Source organism: Hypanus sabinus, chromosome 19, assembly GCF_030144855.1.
Source record: "Hypanus sabinus isolate sHypSab1 chromosome 19, sHypSab1.hap1, whole genome shotgun sequence".
In the NCBI taxonomy this organism is placed as follows: domain Eukaryota; kingdom Metazoa; phylum Chordata; class Chondrichthyes; order Myliobatiformes; family Dasyatidae; genus Hypanus; species Hypanus sabinus.
The window spans coordinates 10,182,653-10,205,847 of record NC_082724.1 but is presented as its reverse complement, the minus strand read 5'-3'; the positions used below and the strand labels follow the sequence as shown (position 1 = coordinate 10,205,847).

General features: G+C 41.8%; 1 protein-coding gene across 1 annotated transcript in view; it reads right to left on the bottom strand.

The window, feature by feature from the left end:
- Positions 1–12,605: 12,605 nt before the first annotated feature.
- LOC132377722 (rab GDP dissociation inhibitor alpha-like) overlaps positions 12,606–23,195 on the bottom strand; it is a 65,255-nt gene continuing 54,665 nt past the window's right edge. The window contains exons 8-11 of the mRNA XM_059943986.1: positions 22,652–22,823; positions 20,520–20,664; positions 17,246–17,300; positions 12,606–14,797 (exon numbers count right to left, since the gene is read on the bottom strand). Of these exons, the coding sequence (XP_059799969.1) occupies positions 14,648–14,797; positions 17,246–17,300; positions 20,520–20,664; positions 22,652–22,823 (522 nt within the window). The 3' untranslated portion in view covers positions 12,606–14,647. The remainder of the gene's footprint in view (positions 14,798–17,245; positions 17,301–20,519; positions 20,665–22,651; positions 22,824–23,195) is intronic.

Below are 23,195 nucleotides of genomic sequence, written 5' to 3'. Positions count from 1 at the left end.
AGGAGCTCAGGTTTTTCTCGGTAGTGTGAGTTAATCCAACAAGTCAAATGAGGATCTTGCCGGTTTTCAAGGAAGCTATTGTTGAAGTGTTTTCTCTGAATTGTCTATCAATAAAACATTTTGCATTTCTTAGAACATAAGGAACAGAATTAGGCCATGCTACCTATTGAGTCTGCTCCACCATTTATATCCCTCTCAAATCCATTCTCCTGCTTTCTCCCTGTAACTTTTGACACCCTTACTAATCAGGAACCTATCAGCCTCCGCTTTAAATATACCCAGTGTGTTGGCCTCCTCAGAAGCCTGTAGCAATGAATTCCAGAGATTCACCACTCTCTGGCTAAAGAAATTCTTCATCTCTGTTCTAAAGGCTATGCCCTCTGTTCCTAGATCCTGCCATTGCAAGAACATCCTCACCACATCCACTACAGGTAGGCCTTCAAATATTTGACAGGTTTCAATGAGATCTCCCCTCATTCTTCTCAGTTCCACCAAGTACAGGTCCAGAGCCATCAAAAAGTCCTCATATGTTAACCCTTTCATTTTTGTGAAACTCCTCTGGACCCTCTCCAAAATCAATCAACATATCTTAGGAAACTGCTCACAATAGTCCAAGTGAAACACAGAGGAATAAAACTTTTGTTAGCAAATATACAATTGCTGGAGAACAAGACTGAAAATGTAGGGGCAAGGTTGCTGTACTGGAGGGAAATGAGGAATTGCTGTCTTCTGTGTTTCATGGAGACATGGTCACTCGAGACATGCTGGATAATTAGTAAGACCCAAAGGCTTCTTGATACACAGGAAGGACCAAACTACTAAAGCAGAGAAGTCGAAAGGTAGGGTCTGTTTTTCATGAAAAACTCTCTATGGTGCTCCGATGGGATGTGTCTTTTTTTGGCACTCTTGTTCCCTTGACGTGGAACATCTAATGATTATGTACTAATTGTTCTATTTATCAAGAGAGTCCTCCTCTGTGAATCTGCAGTTTACATTCCACCAAAAGCCAATGGTAATGAATCACTTGAGATAATGAATGCTGCCGCGCCAAACAACAAACAATCCACCCCAACACATTTCAAATCATAGTCGGGGACTACAATCAGGTTTCTCCTTAGCACCAGAGGTCCCAACCCACTAGACCACTATTATACTACGATAGGGAGTACCTTCTGTTTCCTGCCCAGGCTGCAGTTTGGGAAATCTGATCACTTGGCTGTCCTTCTACCTACATACAGACAAAGGCTAAAGGGCAGGGCTCCAGGGATAAGGACAACAAAGAGGTGGTTTTGGGAGGCAAAGGAGCAGCTAAGGAACTACTTCATGTGTGTGGAATTGGCCATGGTCAAGGACTCATTGGGGGATTTAAATGAAAACACCATGATTGTGAAGAACTTTATAAAAACAGTCTTAGCCACAAAATCCCCACAAAATTGCTCAAGAGTCTTCCACAACTGGAAGCCCTGGATTAACCGTAAGATCCAGCATCCGCTGAGGGCCAGGTTACTGGCATTCAGGTCTGGTGATTAAGAAAGCCAGGTACAATCTCCAAAAAGCCATCTCATGTGCAAACTGGCTATTTCAGACTGAACCTGAATCAATGAAGGTGCTTGACGGCTGTGGTAGGATTTGGATGATATAACCTCTTATAAAGTAAAGCCAGGTGACATAGCGCTTTGCTTCCAGATGAGCTCAATGCTGTCAAAACATAACCTCCGCAAACTTCCACAGCCCCTGATGAACCTGTGATTTCAGTCCTAGAGGCCAATGTTCTTTCCTATCAGATTCTGTATTCAGTCCTTTAGCTCTTCCTCTTATCACCTTTCAGATTCTCACCATCCCACTTTTCCCAAACATCCACCTCTCCCCAAACATCACCAGCCAGCTTATACTCTTTCCCTTCCCTCCACCTTTCTATTCTGGCTTCTTCTCCCTTCTAATCCCAGTCCCTTTGAAAGGTCCCAGCCCGAAATGTCGACTGTTTACTCCCCTCCATAGATGCCGTCTGATTTTCTGAGTATCTGGTTCTGACCTGCTGAGTTCCTGCACCATTTTGTGCGTGTGTAGTGTACAAATTTCCAGTGTCTGTAGAATCTCTTGTGTTCCCTGCCATCTGCCTTCCTTCCTCTTTGCACAAGGGATTTCACATCCACACACCGCACCGATCAAGCTTTGCCCAAGCCCCAAGGCTCCAGCACCTTCCTCAAGTAGCAGCAAGCAAGAGGGAGAGGGAGACCAGTCAAACGCAGGCAGACGGCACCGAACACCTGCTCGCCTTCCACTCTCCTCCTTGCTGAACTCAACCTTGCTCAAGATTTTAAACAGCGAGAAATGGATTCTTATCATGGGTTTGTGCTCTGCCATTAGGCCACACAGACCATTCTCAGCCACACTGAATTCCCTCAGGGAATGCAAAAGCACCAGACTGCTAAATCGGCTCAAAAACACATTATCAAAATGTAAATCTGGGGCTCCAATCGTGCACAGATTAATAATAGAAGTATATTTCCATTCTAAGATGGTGTTACTGAAGATGTGCAACAGCTTACTAGCAGATTATAAGCAAGAGATTCGACTAAAGACATTACTTATAACATCTTTTATGAAGCAAATTGGGGTGAACCTTCGCCACAGGCAGTCAGGAGGCTGGTGGGGGTGAGGCTGGTTTGGGGGATGAGCCGCAACATATTTAAGCCGTTGGGTTCACAGATGAAGACACATCACAGCAGGAAATGGAGAGGAGTCGATGCGGAAAAGGTTCGATGGCTGTCCACCTAGCCCAGGTGCGAGTTTGAATCGCTCGAAGCGCCGAGCCAATTTGGTGAGATCGAGACCGGCTTCAGGCAAGCGTATCGGGACACCGGGATCCAGGCCCTAGAACGTGGCAATTTTAATGTCAGCCCAAGTAGACGGGAAGCCTGAGTGTTGGGTACAGAGGCGAGGATCGAGCTGATTTCATGTGTTCTCCCATGAATGGAGCTGATCCAGTTGTGTGCAGTTCTGCCCCACTGGTGTGAAAACTGGGGACCAAGGCTCGGCTTGGGCCTACTCCAGCTGCCCTGGGACTCAGTCTGGTTCGGGATGCTACTGGCTTGTTTCTATTGTTTGCACGATATGTGCTTTTCTCTCTCTTTCTCTGCCCAGTGGTTTCTGGGCTTTTTAAAATTCAGTTATTCAAGTTTCTTGCTTTGTTGAAGTGATGGATTGGGCAGAGTGGTTGTAATACCAAACTGTGATCTGGACAGGATGTTTTCAAACATTGAACAATATGGGCCTTTGCCCCTGATGTTGCATTAACCTATATAAACCTACTCCCCGATCATCCTAACCCTCTCCCCTCTATACCACCCATAACCTTCCACATCTTTCATCCATTCATGCATCTCTCTTAAAAGCCCCTATGGTAAAAAATGGTGAGAGTCATCAGGCACATGCAGAATTTGCTTATCCTTCTGAGGACTAACTGAAAGAAGAGATAGTAAGAGATTCGAAAGTGGGAGAGCAAGGGGGAGATCCGAAATGATAGGAGAAGAGAGGGGGGGAGGGATGCAGCTAAGAGCTGGAAAGTTGATTGGTAAAGGGAGAGAAGGGAAGTACACAGCTGGAGAAGGGAGAGGATCATGGGATGGGAGGCCCAGGGAGAAAGAAAGAGGGAGGGGAGCACCAGAGGGAGGTGGAGAACAGGCAAGAAGTGATTGTGACAGAGAAAGAAAAAAGGGAAAAATAATAAACAAACAAATAAATAAATAAGGGATGGGGCAAGAAGGGAAGGGGGTATTAATGGAAGTTAGAGAAATCAATGTTCATGCCTTCAGGTTGGAGGCTACCTAGACGGAATATAAGGTGTTGTTCCTCCAACCTGAGGGTGGCTTCATCTTGACAGTAGAGGAGGCCATGGATAGACATATCAGAATGGGATCTCTTCTTTCGGTTAGTCCTGATGAAGGGTCTCAGCCTGAAATGTCGACTGTACTTCTTCCTATAGACGCTGCCTAGCCTGCTGGGTTCCACCAGCATTTTGAGTGTGTTGCTTGAATTTCCAGCATCTGCAGATTTCCTTGCGTTCGCATGCCAAACACCCAAAGTGCAGAGAGAAAAAAAACAAATTGTGTGCAAAATAGGAGTGAGCAAATAGCATTCAGAACGAAAGTGAGTCCTCAGAATCGAAGCCAGGCATCACTGCAGCTGGAGCAGGCCACAGCTTCGGCTTCAGTTCAGCGCAGACCTGAGGAAATGTTGTGGATCAGCAAGCAGAACCAGGCCTGTCCTTGCCTGTGGTCCCAGCATCCTGCTTTTTCAATCTGGCCTGCCGTTTAAATCATCCAAACCTTGGTTGGTTCCTCATTCTAGGACCTGGGCTCTGTTACTTTGATGTGCTCTTGGCACGGACCCCCCACCTCCCTGCCACATTTCAGCCCATTCCTGGACCTTTCAAAAATCAGCTTGGCACTTAGATCAATCAAACATTGGGCCTTTCCTCGCTCTCAGTTCATCCATCTACTATCTGGAGCCTGCCCTCTGGGTGTGAGCACCTCAGGAAAAGTTTCATCTATGGTGGTGGGGGGGGGGGGGGTTTCAGCCTCCTGGATCATCCTGAGTACATTCACTTCCTTGACCTTGTCAGTCAGGAGCTGAAACTGGGTGCACCTCCTGCAGATGTAGTCATCAGGGAGACTGTTAGGCTCAGTACACGACACCATATACAGTACAACTTCTCTTCTTGTTGGTTAAAGAAACCCTCCTGGATGCACCTGACAAGCTCTGCCAATCTAATCCGTTTGCATTAAGAAGGTCCAGGTATATGCTGCCTGATCCACTGAGTTCCTCTGGCAGCCCGTTTCGTCTGCAGCCTCTCCCCTCAGTCACTGAAGTCACCTTAAAGAGACACAGTTGGGTACAGTGTTGAGATATCAGCCTCCAGCAGCTGCGTTCTCCAGCAGTGACTCCGGTGCCAGGGCCATTTCAATGCAACCTAGTTACGTGCCTGTTATACCGAGGCTCAGTGACGCACGGAAACAGCACAGCATTCCACTGGAGTCAAACCGGGAGCAGTGAATTCCAACCGACCTTTGTGCAGCCCTCTGAGAACAGCAGCCTGTGAAAGTCAGGCAGAAACAGTCGGCTCAATCAGCAGGAATCAGAGTCAGGTTTATGTCACTGACAAGAGAAAACGTTGTGTGGTGCTTAATGTCACCAACATATATCGTGAAATTTATTGTTTTGTGGCAGCACTACAATGCAATACATAAAATATACTATAACTTACTATATATATATAATTAAATGGTACAAAAAGAGAGCAAAACCATTGAGGTGGTGTTCATGGACTGTTTAGAAATTACTGATATAAGGGAAGAGGCTGTTCCTGAATTGGTGAGTGTGTGTCTTCAGGCTCCTGTACCTCCTCCCTGATGGCAGTAACCAGAAGCAGGCATGTCCTTAATCATGGGTGCTGCCTTTTGAGGCATCACCTTTTTGAAGATGTTCTTGGTGGTGGGGAGGCTAGTGCCTACAACCCTCTGCAGCTTTTCCCGATCCTGTGAATGGCTCCTCCATACCAGACGGTGATGTAACCGGTTAGAATGCTCTCCGCGGGACATCTGCAGAGATTTGCTAGGGTTTTTGCTGACATACCAAATCTCAAATTCCAGAGGAAATATAGCCATTGGCATACCTTCTTCATGATTGCATCAATACTGTCTGAAATAATGTAGACAAAGTCAAAGCATTTTTATTATCAATGTACACGTCACCATACACTCCCCTGAAATTCATTTTCTTGCAGGAAGGAAAGGGTACCTTTTGTCCTGCTGTAATCAGACTCTGGTACGATAAGGTAGACTTTTGACCTCACAAGTTGTAATAGAACATAGAAAACATACAGCACAATACAGGCCCTTCAGCCCACAAAGCTGTGCTGAACATGTCCCCACCTCAGAACTACCTAGGCTTTACCCATAGCCCTCTATTTTTCTAAGCTCCATGTAGCCATCCAGGAGCATCTTAAAAGACCCTATCATTTCCGTCTCCATCACCACCACGAGCAGCCCATTCCACACACTCACCACTCTCTGCATGAAAAACTTGCCCCTGACATCTCCTCTGTACCTACTTCCAAGCACCTTAAAACTATGTCCTCTTGTGTTAGCCATTTCAGCCCCGGGGAAAAGCCTCTGACTATCCACATGATCAATGCCTTTCATTATCTCGTACACCTCTCTTGGTTCACCTCTCATCCTCGTCGCTCCAAGGAGAAAAGGCCAAGTTCACTCAACCTATTCTCAAAAGGCATGCTCCCCAATCCAGGCAACATCCGTGTAAATCTCCTCTTGCATCCTCTGATCTTGCAGCTTTTTCATTTACCTGCACTGCACTTTCTCTGCAGCTATTACACTTTATTCTGCATTGTTATTTGTTTTACTTTACCTTGTTCTACCTCAGTGCATTGTGTAAGGATTTGATCTGTATAAGTGGTATGCAAAACCTAAACCCAACAGATTCTGCAGGTGCTGGAAATCTTGAGTAAAATACACAAAATGCTGGAGGAACTCAGCAGGACAAGCAGCATCTCTGGAGGAGAATAAACAGTCAATGTTGGGTCAAGACCCTTCATCAGGAACACAAAAGTCCCAATCAAGGGCCTTGGCCTCAAGCATCAACTGTTTATTCCCCTCCATAGATGCTGCCTGACCTGCTGAGTTCCTTCACTACTTTGTTAGTTGCTCAGCCTAAAAGGCAAGTTTTTCACTGTATATTGGTACTTGTGACAACACTAAACCTATACTGTACCAGTTCCTCAGTACCATGCCAACAAAACTGCATTGCAGGTCCACATCATCTGAAAGGACAGGGGAGGCAGCTGCATGGGAGCACTACCACCCACTCATTCTCGTGTTCTGCCTGGAAACATTTGTTGGTGAAATGGGCAAAGTGACGGCAGACGGATAGTGAACTTTGGGATGATTAATGACAGACTATAAACAATGAATTGTAGCGTCCTGAGGAAGAACTCAGAGGGGAAAAAAGAGGTCTCAGTTTACAAGTCTGAATCAAAATCAAGTTTATTATCACTGACATATGTCATGAAATTTGCAGCAGAAAATCGCAAAAATAGTGTAAAATACAAGTGCACAGATAGATTGAAAAGGGAATATGGGAAATTTCTATAGATGTGTTGTGGAGAGTATATTTACTGGTTGTATCACAGCCTAGCAAGGAAACACCAATGCTCTTGAATGGAAAACCCTACATAAAGTGGTGGATAAGGCCCAGTACATCACAGGTAAACCATTGAGCACATCTACATGAAACTCTATCACAGGAGAGCAGCACTCATCCTCCCAGGCTATGCTCTCTTTTTGCTGCTGCCATCAGGAAGGTGGTACAGGAGCCTCAGGACTCTCATCACCAGGTTCAGGAACAATCACTACCCCTCAACTATCAGGCACTTGAACCAAAAGTGGTAACTTCATTTGCCCCATCATTGAAATGTTCCCACAACCAATGGACTCTCTTTCAAGGACTCTTCATCTCATGTTTTCATTATTTATTATTACTCTTACTTTCTGTATTTACATGGCTTGTTGTCTTTTGCACACTGGTTCAAAACCCAAGTTGGGTGGTCTTTCATTGATTCTGTTATGATTATTATTCTATAGTTTTACTGAGTATGCCTACAAGAAAATTAATCTCAGGGTTGTATATGGTGACATATATGTATTTTGATAATAACTTTACTTTGAACTAAACTTTATTTAATTTAGATAAAGCATGGTGACAGCCCCTTCCCACCTAGAAACCATTATCACTCTTGACCTCAATCTCCCTTGTTATTTTATTATTCAGAGATACAGCATGGTAAAAGGCCCTTCCAGCCCAATAAGCCTACGCCACCCAATTATAACCATATGACCAATTAACCTAAAAACTGTACGTTGCAAGAATGTGGGAGTAAACTGGAGCACCCAGAGGAAACTCAGAACTTCCAAATTCCCTTCAGACAGCAGTGGGAACTGAATTCCAACCGGTGATTGCCTAGTCAGTCATACAAGAAGCTCAGAAAACAAAACTGGTGATAAATCCAAAAAGTTTTGCAGGAACTGGAAATCTTAAATAACACACACATACACGAAAAGCTAGAGGAACACAGTAGGTCAGGCAGTATCTATGGGAGGGAATAAACAGTTGATGTTTTGGGCCAAGGCCCTTCATCAAGTGTGATCTATGACAAATTAGCTGCCTTCATTGTCAGGGATGGCAGGCTGGCAGCATTTCTTGCAAGTATTTGAATAAACAAGATGATTGTCAGCTGCCTTGTCTAAAAATAAATTTACTGAGGGAACGTACAACACAGCTGAGGTTTTAGCTTTTCAGACACACACCACTTGATAGATCAGTGTATCAGTGAGGAATTTGGATTGTAATATTGGGTGACTCGACACAGGTTTAAGATAATTTTGCTCAAGTAGCAGAGTAGGGGGAGAGAACAGGGAAGGAAAATCTGTGGAATAGACTGGAATATGTGGCTGAGGGCAAGTGTGACTTGCATAAGATGGAAATACACTTGGAGAGAACTAACAGTGAACCTCAGAACTGATTGAGGGGGAATGTTCAAAGGGCTGGTTTTGGCACAGGGGGCTGAATGGCCTGATTCTGTGAAAGTCATTTAAATATTAGCTTTATATGTCACATGCATATCAAACATACAGTGAAAAGCATCAATTACCTCAAATCAAAATCCATTAAGATTGTGCTGGGCAGCCTGCAAAAGTTGACACATTTCACAGAATGCCCACAAGTTACTAACCCTAACCCATAAGATGTAGGAGCAGAATTTCTATTTGGCCTATCAAGTCTGCCCTGCCATTCCATCATGGCTAATTTATTATCCCTCTCAACCCCATTCTCATGCCATCTCCCCATAGCCTTTGATGCCCTGACTAATCAAGAACTTATCAACCTCCACCTTAAATGTACCAAATCACTTGGCCTCCACAATCTTGCCATCCAAGCACCTGTACATCTTTGTAACGTGGAGCACCTGGAGAAAACCCACACTGTCACAGGGAGAATATACAAACTCCCTGCAGACAGCAGTGGGAATTGAATCGTGATCTTATAACCAGTAAAGTATTATACTAGCCTGCCACCCTGTTAGGTAAAATACAAATTGCATTTTGCTACTGCTCCACCCAAATACGAATTTCCCAATGTACCCATCCTATGTTGGTATAACTGTCTTTTCCTCTCTAACAATCAAGAACAGACCATGGTTACAGTTGAGTGAGGTGGTAACAACTGACAACCAAACACTTCCAACATCAGAGACAGGAAGAGAAGAATTATTTTTCAAGTGGCCCCCTTTTTCCTTCTCCTTCACCTCACCTGATTAACAAGAAAAACAAGTCACTTTTCATGAGCACAGCGAGAATTAAATTCTGATGCTGAGCTGCTGCCTCACAGCACCAGCGATCTAGGTCCAATCCTCAGTTCTGTGCTCTCGGAGTTTCCTCTCATAGCCCAAAAGATTATTAAGGTGGGTTAATTGGTCCTGGGCTTGTAGGGAAGTGACAGCATCCAAGGAGAAGTTGAATGGAGATGTGGGAAAGATACACAACAGATATATTGGTTGATGAATCCGATTGCTCTATAGGCCAGCATGGACCTGATGGGCCAAATGGCCTCACATTGAACAGACAACGTTGGTCCATGTTGTACCAAACTAAATTAGTAATCAGATGCCCAAATAAACTAATCCCTTCTGCTTATGAAATGTCCATATTCTTCCATTTCCAAAGAGAAATTTTTTTAACAGCTTCTTGAACAACTCCATCATATTGGTCTCCACCTCATACCTGAGGTAGCACGTTCCAGGCATCTACTATTCTGCAAAAACTTGCCCTGCCCATCTCCTTTGAACTTGCCCCCACCACCTTAAATTAATGCCTCTGGTATTAAGACATTTTAATCCCATGAAAAAGTCATAAGTAAACATGGAAAAAGTCAAAGAAACAGAAAAGGAAATGTCATTTGGAAATATGGGTACTTTATGTTAAGGCTTAGAAACTTGCGTATATTATCAGGTGACCATGTTTGAACAGAAACTACAGAAAACACTGCCTTAGTTTTTAAATACTTTAATATTTGATAATTCAGGTCAGGATAGGAGAATGTTGTCAGCTGTTTCTTACAACAGTGTTTACAGTACAGAGCAATACACAAGCCATTTAAGACAAGCAATTCTACATCAGAGAGCAACAGTGGACACACAGCAAGCATGTATTCCGACAGAACTTTAAGATATGAATCCGTGAATAGGTTATGAACACTATCATGTTATAGCACAAGGATCTTTAAAATGAATTGAACAAAAAACCTCATTGACAGGGTGCCGTGTTCACACCATTCTGACCATAAATAGACTTGTCCTTTTCTTTCCTCTGCTGTTGATAGTGAAGGGTCCCACAAAATCTATAGCTACGTACACTACATTGTTTGGATAATGCAGAGCCATGCTGCGGAAATCCCAATCTAACTTGGCCATTATGAGAAATGCTGAGGGTATACTGTGATGGAAGGTGGGTGATGATGGTTCTCTTATTACCCAATGGTCCCTGTAGGAAACTGTGCTTGTTTGAACAATGAACATGGTGTGAAAGAACACCTGCCAGCACACTTAGTTCCCAAAACCACAAGGGAAGGTTGCTTGTACCAGCGAAGGTCCAACAGTCTATAATGTTCAGAACAAGGAGTTCTCTGCTAGTTCTCAATAAGCAGGTTCATCATTTCATAGCCATGACTGTTCTTTGGGCTTGCATTCAGATAATGCCTTTCTAAAACTCTGGCTGTCCCACAAATGTCCAGAATAAATATATTAATTACTAAGGCATGAATCATATAGGAAAACAAGACAAAGTTTGAGAAACAGTATAAACAGTATAAACAGTAAACTTAAGAGTAATCAATTGATCTGTTTTTATTGTAAACACAAGAGATTCTGCAGCTGGTGGAAAGCCAGTGCAAAACACATAAAATGCTGGAGGAACTCTGCAGGTCAGGCAACATCTCTGGAGGGGAATAAACACTTAACATTTCAGGCCCAGACTCTTCATTAGAACTTCAGACAAGACTCTTGGCCCAAAATGTCTACTGTTTATTCCCCTACAAAAATGCTACCTGAACTGCTGAGTTCCTGCAGAATTCCATGCATGTTTATCAGTTTTTAAAATTGTATTGGTACAGATTGTTAAAATTGTTATTGGTACTGGACTCCCAATTGTATTGGAACCCCAGTACGGGACTTCTGACTGCGTGACAGGGCTTTGACAATGTTCTCTGCTTACTTCATTACACTGATATGCGGCTGTCGTTAAAGAAGCTCTGTCAACTTGGTTTAAAAAGTAGTTTATGCTACTGACAACAACCTATTGGGTATTGATGGAAATTTGTAGTGATACTGTATTAAACTTTTAGTTAAGATCTGAGAACGGTGTCACCACACAAAAATGCATCTGGCCTCTACTGTGAAGGTACTGACTCTCTAGTGGTGCTCAAGTCTCGTTTGATTGGATGAGGTAAAGATTAAGTGAAAGTCTTTGCCAGCAAAGCTTCAAGGTAGGGCAACTTGGATACACAGGAGAGATGAGTGTCCAGTATGCACTATGACATTTTTGACCAATTCCTATGTTAAGTGGAGGAAATAAGAAACCAAATACCAATGCCATTTCTCACTCTGACAGGATCTCCACACACATTCTTATCAACCAGCACCTCTACTAGATTCTACAACCCACCTACACACAAAGGGAAATTTTTAGTGAACAATTAACATACTTGACTGCAAGTTTTCAGGGTGGGGAGGAAACTGGGATGGAACACCTGAGGGAAACCCACACACTCAGGGAGAAACAAAGGTCAGGACTGAACCTGGGAACTCATGGCTCTACTCACCACACCACCATGCTGCATAGCACTCAAGAAGTGAGTTTCGTATTTAACCTTTGCTGCTTGTATGTTTAGCTTCCACTTTTAATAAAATTCTGAGATCCCTTTCAAGTTGGTCTTTAACCACTTCATTTTGCAGCGTAACTAAAGATCCCCTTTTGTGAAACACCATCTAATGTCTAGTTAATGCACCTTGCCCAAGTCACTGCCTTAATAACAGGTCATTCCTACTTTGGTATCAGATGCAAAACAGACCACTGTGCATTTAATTTCTGAGTCCAAGTTACTGACACAAAAGACATACTCCAAAACTCCTCTGACCCAATCCCTCAAAGTACTCCTCATTGGTTCTTCTCAGTCCATCTTCAAAGAGGTCCCCAGATTGTATAGATATTATTATTGTTTACTGTAAGTTACCAATCAAGAATAAATCAAATTAACATTTGAAATTTAGGGAGCTTAGAGAACCTAGTAACTAAATAAACAAGATGAATAATGGATTTAAAGGAATTCATAAAGTTGTCATTCTGTCATGGGAATATTTTGCTTTGCATGTGTACACAGCTTTCTAGAGGATAGAACAAAGCAGAACTAGTTAACACTGACCGGAGTTACTCCAGTTGGTTAACTAGTGTGTGGGAATAAATAAGTTATTATGCTGACTGCCATTTCCAGTTTTACTCTATAGGAGATGTAGGGTAATGTGCATGGAAATACGAGTATTCACCACAGGTAAAATGCAAGCTCTCAGCTACAGGGCAGAAACTCTCTATAAAGCATGAGATACTAAGGAGCTATACCCATACACATCGAGTCAAATCCAGTTATGTCACATCATAAACAAGTTATTTTAAACCTTTTTAATTAAAACAGTCTACTTGCTCTTTCACATGAGAAAATGTTTCTGCCATTACATTTTTAAAAATTAGGCAATTTATAAACTTCTTTGGGATCTAGTTTCTGGAACCCACAACAACTCTCAGGATTCTGGACTTTCCTTCCTACCTCTGTTTCTTTCCACATTTCTAGTTTTCAACCAGTGTTTCAGCCAATTTGGTATTAAGAACAGTGAAAGAAAATGAAAAGAATTAAGTGTCTTTTTGCCTCTTCTTCAAACAGGACGTCATCTAGGGGCTTATGCAAACTATTGATGACAGACCAACCAATATAAATATTTGTCAATCCATGGAAAAAAGATCTCAAAGGATTAATGTTCAACATTGTTTGTTGCACCAGTCAGTCCTGGTCTGTTATGTTGCAGTAACTTGTGTAACATTATAATGACACTTTGAGAATGAAAAACCTTGGTTTTTTGGTCCTTTGTTTCGAGGTCTTTGCTCAGGTCACTGCAACTTGCTTCTCTCTGACTCACCTGAGCTCAGGGAAAGGCCATGGGAATAGTTGGTGGAGGGGGGGGGCTTTAAAGACGGAAAGAGTGGTCCCTTCAGTAAAAGGGCAAGTGCTAGCTTCTACCAAACCATCGAAGAAAAACAACCCCAGTGTTTCACAATGTGCTCAATAAAAATCTTCCTCTGTTAATATCGCTCTGCATCCTTTAATTAGCCCTGATGGAAAGGGATTGCTATAAATCTCCAAAGGCATTAAGTTTGAGTTTTCATAAATGTTTTTCAATAAATAAAAATCACAGAATGATTCAGCATGCAAGTGAGTCTATGCTGACCCATTTAAATGCATTCTACATTAATCACAGAGGATGGAAACAAGCCCTTCAGCCCAACATGTCCATGATAGTCAAAGTGCTCATCAAACTGGTCCCATTTAACCTTGATAGGATAGATATGAAGATTCACAAGAATGATCCTGGGAATGAAAGGCTTAATGAATGAGGAGCATGTGATGTCTCTGAGCCTGTACTTGATGGAAATTCAAAAGGATGGGGGGTGGGGGAGAAAATCCCATTAAGATTTACTGAAAGCAGAAAGGTCTGCATAGAAGGGAAGTTTCCATTATTAACAGAGTCTAGGATTTGATGGCACAGACTCAAAATAACAGACATCTCTTTAGAGCTGGGATGAGAAATTTCTTCAGCAGAGGATGGTGACTCAGTGGGAGTCACTGGATATGTTTAAAGAGGAGGTTAATAGGTTCTTAATTTGTGGAGGTCAAGTCATTGGGAGTATTTGAGACAGATACTGATCATCCCCCCCCCCCCCATTGATTAGAAATATTTACGAAATAGCAAAGGCTTAACTGGATTTTATCAGTAGATTTAACCATGCACTTGTAGTGTTGTGTAAAAGGATGCTTAGTCTGTCAATCTACTATGCACGGTGGCAGAGCCAGAGAAGGGAAAATTCACAGCAATGGTATTCAGCACTCAGCAGAAGATGTGGAATTTACTCCCATACAAAATTTAGGCATTTAGTGAAAGGGAGACCTAAGCTTCAGATAGCTGGGCCTCAAGACTGATTTCACCGTAAAAGCGATACTAATGTATGATACCCACGAATAATCTCAACAGGGTCCCACTGATCAGTCTGAACATAGAATCTTGATTCATCTTCCCTGCCCCTTCCCCCAATCTGAAGAAAAGCAGAAGATATGAAAACCAGATCGAAGAGCCAGGAGTTTCTTTGGACAACTGCACGTATTTCTGTAAATAACAATCTAACCCACTAACAATTTTGTCAGTAATTCTCATGTGAAAGTGCTGTTGAAGGGAGTGCAGTGTGGAGAACATATACTACGCATCATCTCCAAACACGTCGTTCTGTTTGCGCTTCATGTTCTCAAAGTCGAAGTCACTGCCTGTCATCCGTTTGTAAATGCTCTTTATGTCATCACAGGTCGTCTCAAAGTGGGTAGTTGCATCGTAAGAATTAGAGATGAAAATCTGTAAGCAAAGAACAAACTCTTAAACAGTCATGGAGACATGTGCGATCTAGATGAGTACATGGAGAGGTTTAGAGGGCTATGGGCCAACCATGGGCAGATGGAACATACTTGCTGCGCAACACAGTTGGCATGGAAGAGTTGGGCCAAAGGGCCAGTTTCCACCTTGTAAAAAGTACAATCAGTGGCAACTCTATTAGGTAAAGGAAGGACCCAATAAAGTGGCCACTGAGTGCATGTTCATGATCTTCTGCTGCTGTAGCCCATCCACTTCAAGTTTCAATACGTTGTGCATTTAGAAATAATCTTCTGCACTCTGCATGATTATTTTTACTGTCACCTTCCCGTCAGTTTGAACCAATGTGGCTCATCTCCTCTGACCTCTCATTAACAAAGCGCTCTTGCCCACAGAACAACCACTAACTGGATGTTTTCTATTTTTCACTCCATTCTCTATTAACTGTAAATACTGTTGTGCGTGAAAATCCCAGGAGCTCAGCAGTTTCTGGGATACTCAAACCACCCCTTATGGCACAATCATTCTACTGTCAAAGTGACTTAAATCATCTTTCTTCCCCATTCTGATGTTTCATCTGAACAAATGAGCCTCCTGACCATGTCTGCATGATTTTATGTATTGGGCTACCCCCACGATTGGCTGATTAGATATCTGCATCAACAAGCAGGTGTACTTAGTAAACTGGCCGAGTGTGCAAGTTTTCATCACCACTTTTTTCTTCCAGAAAAAAGCAATTGCTGCAAACATTGCACCTCATTTACCAGTGATTTTTCATTGCAACAAACTTATATATCACCTCAACCCTTCCTCATCTTCTCTGCTGCGGGGCCTTTCAAGCTGCAGAGTGATAGGTTAACTCACAAAATCGGAAATGTTTTGAGATTAGTAAATCCTTGCTGGTAAATCTGTCCATCTCATGTGACTAAGTTTGTTCCTGGCAGGATTGAGATTCCGATACATTTTGTATCCTATTGCTACGCAATTTCTTTTCCAGGTTGGACATCTCCTTATGACACAAAAGATCATTCGGCCCATAAGAGTCTAGACCAGCTTGTAGTGCAGTTTCAATCCCCAACTAATTTATCCCCGTTATTCACCCCACATTCCTAATTTTTCCCCCAGCTGCTACCATTCAACTACATGAGGGGCAATTTACAGCAGCAACTTAGCCATCAGCCCTTAGGTCTTTGGGGTGTGGGAGGAAAGTAAATATACACAAGGTCACAGGGAGAACGTGCAAACCCTACACAAACAGCACTGGAGGTCAGGATTGAACCTAGGTCGCTGGAACTGTAAAAGGATTGAGGTGCAGCACAGTAGTATAGTGGTTAGCATAATTCTATTACAGAGCCAGCAACCTGGATTCAATTCCTCCACAGTCTGTAAGGAATTGGTATGTTCTCCATCTGACTGCACGGGTTTCCTCTCGGTGCCCCCATTCCCTCGCAGATTCTAAAGATATACAAGTTACTAAGTTAATTTGTCACATGGGTGTAACTGGACAGCACAGGCTCATTGGGATGGAAAGGCCCATCACGGTGCTGTATTTCTTCAATAAAATAAACTCAGTTTTATTGACGGTGTTTGAACCCATGGCTCATTGATATTAAACCCTTTTGACATTTCTTCCACGTTCTAACCTAGAATACTGAAGCAAAGTCCAAGGCAGAATCTATAGTTCACAACTTAACACATCACGTCAGCAGCAACTTACCAACTGAGACAATTGTTCAAACATGGTTAACTCATCAAATCTTCAAGCAAATGATACAGATTTCAAGACAGTCAGTCACTCAAACCTGCATGTCTCAGGTCATCAATTTTTATTCCTGGCTGGGCTGCATCTCCAAACCTTTCAGTGGAGGGGGACCTGGAATGGGGAGATGCTGAGGTGGTTTCAGACGGTGCCTGCGACAGTTACCGAGACTCTGCATGCTTGAACTTCACTCACCTCAACACTGAACTGAATCCACAACCTAATGGACTCAAAGGACTCTACAACTCATATTCTCAGCATTATTAATTATTATTTATTTTATATTTGCACCACTTCACATTGGTTGTTTGTCAGCGTGTGTAGTTTTTCCATTGATCCAATTGTATTTCTTTGAGCTACTTTGATTGCCCACAAGAAAATGTATCTCAGGGTAGTATACGGTGACATACATATACTCTGATAATAAGATTACTTTGAACAGGTGGTTTCACTTTTATATTTCTTTTACAGTAAAGAACCTTATCCCCTGATAAACATTAGCAGCTTCAGTGATCTGAACTTGGGCTTTCTAATGCTATTTGGAAAACCATGCAAAATTGAGTTCCTAGCCACATTTCAGAAGCTTTATTTTGACAGGAGTTTCAGCACACTTTAGGGTTGTTGAATTAGTTAGCCACACCCATTTTCATTCATTGCAATCATCAACTCCCTACCTGACTTTCTTTTCCATCATCTGTTGGCTGGTACAAGTCACTGATCGAAACAAACCTGGAAAAATAAATGCAAATTTGAGGTTTTTGATGTCTAACAAATATACAGCAATCCGAAATCTTGAACAGATATTCAAATCAAAATATGAAACCAATCCTCACCTCGTCGCATATACTTTCCTCTAATCACCTTTAAAGCAGGGGCTCCCAACCTGCCCCCACCAACCCCTGGATCCCTTATCTAGCGTAATTGGTCCATGGCATAAAAAATCTCTGGCTATCTACTCCATCTATGTTTCTTATCATTAAGTCAACTCTTATCCTCCTTTGCTCCAAAGAGAAAAGCCATAGCTCGCTCAACCTATCTTTATAGACGACCCAACGATTCAAAGAATAAGGCTTTTACTGCAAGGTAGGAGAAGAGGTGCAGGTCGTGAAATTTAAGAGTGAGCATCAGGCTTTGGCAGCTGAGGTGTCAGTGAGAATTGAAAAAGTTCTAAAACATTTAGAAGCAGATTTGTAAAAGGTAGCAGAGAGGGTGATGAGAACATGGATGATAACTTTAAAATAGAGACCTTAACTAGGGGTCAGTATGGGTAATAAGAAAAAGCATGGCCAGAGTTTTATATAACACAAAGATTGTGAAAGTTACAGGAATGATGAAGACCATATAGGAAAGTATTGGACAAGTCAAGTACAGGAGTTACATGTGTAGGAGGCTTCTGTCAGTGGTCGAACTGAAGCTAGAGACAATGGATCTGGAAAGAAAAACAGTTGTTTTTAAGAGTAATACAGCACAGAAACAGGCCATTCTGCCTGTGCTGGCTATCAAGCACATATTTACATTAACACCTCTATTCACTCTGATCAACTCTCCCCAGATTCTACTACTCACCTATGACCTAGGCACAACTTACAGTAGCCAATTAATCTATACATTTGAAATATGAGTGGAAACTACATTACCCCTAGTTATTAGCCCTCAATCATCACATTCCTGAACCAGAGTGGATAACTTCACACATCTTAACACTGAACTGTTCCCACAACATATGGATTCACTTTCAAGGACTCTTCATCTCACATTCTCAACATTTATTATTTATGATGACTATGCTGTTTGTTTTTGTATTTGCAGTTTGTTGTCTTTTGCACCTGATTGTTTGTCAGTATCATTGTGGGTTGTTTTTCATTGATTTTATTCTATTTCTTTGTATTTACTGTGAATGCCTACAAAAAATGAATTTCAGGATTGTATATGGAAACATACATGTACTTTGAACTTTGAAACTGAGAGTACTTGGAAGAAACCCATGCTGTCACAGGGAGAATGGACGAAGATTGCATGGCCAAGGATTAAACCCAGCTCTTTTGAACTCAAGACAATAGCTCTACTAGTTGTGCCCCTGCGATGGTACACAACCAAAGGCTAAAAACAGCATGGACCCTCAAGACCGCTCACATAAAGTGGGGTGGGGTTGAAGAGATTAGTTTCCAGAGAATAGATTTTGAAGAGAGATCAAAGACAAAAGTATTTGAGGATGTATACAGAAGAGTAGAAACGTATCTGATTCAGTCACAAGTGAAAGGGTCCCTCTACTGGCTTATTCACTTTTAATGCTGGTTATTTCACAGCAGCTAAGTGAGATGCTGAGAAAGGCAGTTTGATTTCCCTTCCCTCAAGGATCTCAAGTATAAATAGAAGCAGGTATACACTATATAAAGCATAGTGCAAAAGCCTTAGACAAACATATATATAGCAGGATGCCCAAGACTTTTGCACAGTATTGTATTTGTCAACGTGGAGCGCCGCAGGAAGAATGTGGGATGGGTGACAGAGGAGGAGTGCTGGGGCAGAGGATGTAGTGCAGCCAGCCCTGAGACACCAGACAAGGTCACTTGACTCCAAACAATTGGCTTATTGATCATTACAGAATGTCCCTCTGGTACTTCCCATTCCCTCCCCTCTCCCTTCCCCTTTTCCCAACCATAACCATGATTCCTCTCTCCCTGCCCCCATCTCACTCTCAGTCCACAATAGAGAATTAGGTTGATCATCACTCTCATGTCATGAAATTTGTGGGGGTTTTTTTTTTTTTTACAGCAGCAGTACAGTGCAAAACAAAATTACTGCAATACTGTGCAAAAGTCTTACGCATCCTAACTATATACATATGCCCAAGACTTTTGTACAGTACTGTATAGCACAGAGTTACTTCATCACTCAATAAAATTCTGCAACTCAAATCCATTTTCATGCTAAATCTCCAAATTCTCAAATTTCTTAATTATCCAAAAAATATATCCATCTCACTTATCTCAAGTGAATTCCAAAGGTGCACATTCCTAAGTGAAACAATGAATTTCTCATCCCATTTCTAAATGGTTGACCATCCTTCCCCACCACCATCTCCCCCCGCCCTAAGTGTGCCCCTGTTAAGGATATGCCAGTTAGAGGAAATAAAAGTCTCACCCAGAATATTATAGCTATTAATAAAATCATGTATCACTTGTCTAAACTCCAGGATTAGTTTCTTTTCCCTAGACAATGTTCTCACTACCAGTATCAATCTACATGCTGAATCAGAGTTACTAATGGGGTTCATTTTTACACCCCATAAGTCACAAAATAAACAAGAACCACTTGATATGCCCAGCACACCTCTCCAGATATTGTAATGAATGGCATCAAAAGACACAAGACAATATCATGAACAATACCTGAAAGTTGAGAGAGGGGAAACTAGTTCTGCTGATCATTGGGATGAACATATGCAGGTACACCCCAGCTTGTTCTTAAGTACGGGCACCCATAAATTGGGAATTCATAATCTGAAGACAATCTATAATGAACCTAGTCTGCAAAGCAACTATATCCTATTTCACATCAAGTGGATGTGGCACCTAAGATTAAAATCTAACACTGCCTCAAAGATTCCCTTACTTTGTTTCTCCAATAGCCAGATCCTTACTACAGAAGACAATGTACTTCTTGTCCATTGCTTGGGTCAAACTTGAGAAGTAATTTTCACTTGTGGGCCATTCAATTTAAGATAGCTATTTGTAATTTCAATGATTATTGAAGGAATTGTTTAACCCAAAGAATGTGGAGTCCACAAATACAATTGTGAGGTCTACACATTAAGGAAAGCCAGGCAAGTACAAAGAAAAAGTTACACAGAGGGGTTTGGAAGAAAGTTTAGAGGAAATTGTGTGTAAGAGACTCCTGTGCATTAATCCAACCATTGTTACAATCTCAGACAGAGAAATGCCTTACGATTTGTCAATGGGTTCCAAAAGCTCTAATGCTGGCTGAACTTCCTTTTCAGGATTGTTGGTCTCCACTGTGGTGCTAACGATGGCGATGTACTTTCCTTCAGCTGCCACGTTGTGTGTGTATGATACGAGGCAAACATAGATATCTGAAGAAATAATTAATTTGTTAACACTTTCTGTAAAACACAAGGTGATTCAGCAAAATTATACAATTCATATACTTTTTCCCATTATTCTGACATTAAAAAATCTATTCATCACCAGAATGAAGAAAATAGCTGAAAATATTACTGCTGACTTCACCCACCGTAGGAATTACCTATTCATCAAATAGCGATCAGAAAGTCACGATAAGTCCATCACCACCAGGACAACACGTCAGCTCTGAAGCTTCTTTTCTGTAGCTATCCAGCTTCTCAATAAAACTCCCTCAGGTATAATATCTAAACTGTCCCTGCACAATAGTCTTTTGATCTGGAGAGCAAGGAACAATTTAAGCGCCGAAACAAATTGGAAAAAGTCAGGGTGTCAGGGCTGAAGACAAGGGATGGGCCAGTTCAGCTCGCTGTTCCGTGAGGTTTGTTCATCTCTGCACTGAACTAAGACCATGGCCTGGATATATGGGTTACCTAATTGGCTGCAGTGATGACTGGCTTTATCATACCTTCTTGAACTTTAGTTATTTGCTTGCTTTTGTACAATTTGTTTTTTCTGCACATTGGGTATTTTGCGGTCTTTTTAAAAAAAAAAAAATGGTTTCTATTGGATTTCTCTTTTGTGGTTGCCTGTAAGGAGACAAATTTCAAGGCTGGATATTTTATACAGACTTTGGTAATAAATGTACTTAGAACTTTCCTGGTCTCCTTGCTCTGTTGATAATGAGTCTGTTCATCTGTTCACATTTAAGTATTGACATTTGCACATGTGACCTTTCTGTTAATTGTTGATTGCTCATGACTGTTTGCACGATTATCCTGTAAACTGCTGGTTGCTACTGTGTTATCTGTTATGGTATTGTCCGTCCTATGTTTTATGCTTGGCACTGAACCACAATCAATTCTGGTATGCTTGACATACTGGCATTAAAGTGATTCTGATTTTTCCTTTCAAGATGACATACATTTCTGTCGAAGTACCATTAGACAGACACCAGCAGTCCTGTGACTACCCGAAGCCTGTGATCCTGTGATCCTTCAGTTTAAACTTGGACATATAGCAAACAGATGTTAAGCTGTGCAGAGAGAGATGATTTCTATTTTTATTTAGAGATATAGCACAATAGCAAGCCTTGTGAGCAATTAACCCAAAAACCAGTACGTCTTTGGAATGTGGGAGGAAACCAGAGCACCTGGAGGAAACCCATGCGGTGATGGGGAGAACGTATAAGCTCCTTATAGGCAGCTGAGGGAATTGAACCATAGTCGCTGGTGCTGTGATATCATTATGCTAAACCACTACACTACTGTGCCAAATTCTGAGACACATGCAAATTGTGATGACCGGTGATTGGTTAGGTGTCAAAGTTTCTGTATTTTGCTTTAACTCATACAGTGAAGGCCAGTGGTGGATTGACAAATTGCCAGATGTTTGTGCTTTGTCAGAATCTGATGAAACTTTAGCCTTTCATAGTTTGCCATTTTCCCATGTGACACCAGTACAACTTGTCTGTATTTTCAACTTTGCAGATATTACTGTAATTGCCACAAAAATACTACCCAGCCTACACATTTCCCTTTCCTTCATACTAAATATATACCTACTAAAAATTGAAAGGCCTAGAAAGAGTGGACATGGAAAGGATATTTCCAATAGTGGGAGTGCCTAGAACCAGAGAGCAAAGCCTCAGAATAGGATGTCCCTTTAGATCAGAGATGAGGAGGAATTTCTTAAGTCAGGTGGTAAATCTAATGCCAGACAGCTGTGGAGAACAAGTCATTGGGTATATTAAAGCAGAAGTTGACAGGGTCTTGATAAGGTGTCAAAAGCTACAGGGAGAAGGCAGAAGAATGGGGTTGAGAGGGAAAATAAATTAGCCATGATGGAATAGTGGAGCAAATTTGATGGGCCAACTGGTATAATCTTGCATCTATGTCTTATGATCTTAGATGTAAATTATGCTCTATTAAATGTTACCTGACTTCCTGTTGACCTGCATCTGTGGGATGATAATCTGACAGGAATGACAATCATTAGTGTTTTTGATTGGATGGCTAAGGATGCAAATGACCCTGATAACCTTCCCGACCTTCTTCACCAGTTTGGGTGCGTAGCTTGGATCACAAATCAGCTGCTTGCAACGAGCAACCTGATAATGCAAAAACAAAGGAAAAGGCATTAAATAATAATTTCCAACTTAATAGCTCTGCTATTATATCCTTGAGCCAGCTGCACCAGAGCTGGAAAAAAATATTCCCTTCAAAAAAATATTTTATTGTCAAAAGTCTGAGATAAAGCATGAAAAAATGTTATTACAACTGTTTTGCTGGACTCACGTCACTTACAACTGGTGAATGGAATACTTGGCTTTATTTAAGCTTATAACCGAGAAAACAAAGTCCAAGAATTCACACATTCCACAGTGTACAACACACCTCTAACCACTGTCAGGTTTCAGTCAAGGCTTCCTTTTGTTTTTCAAGTCCTAGACTTACTGGAGCATAGAACAGTACAGCACAGG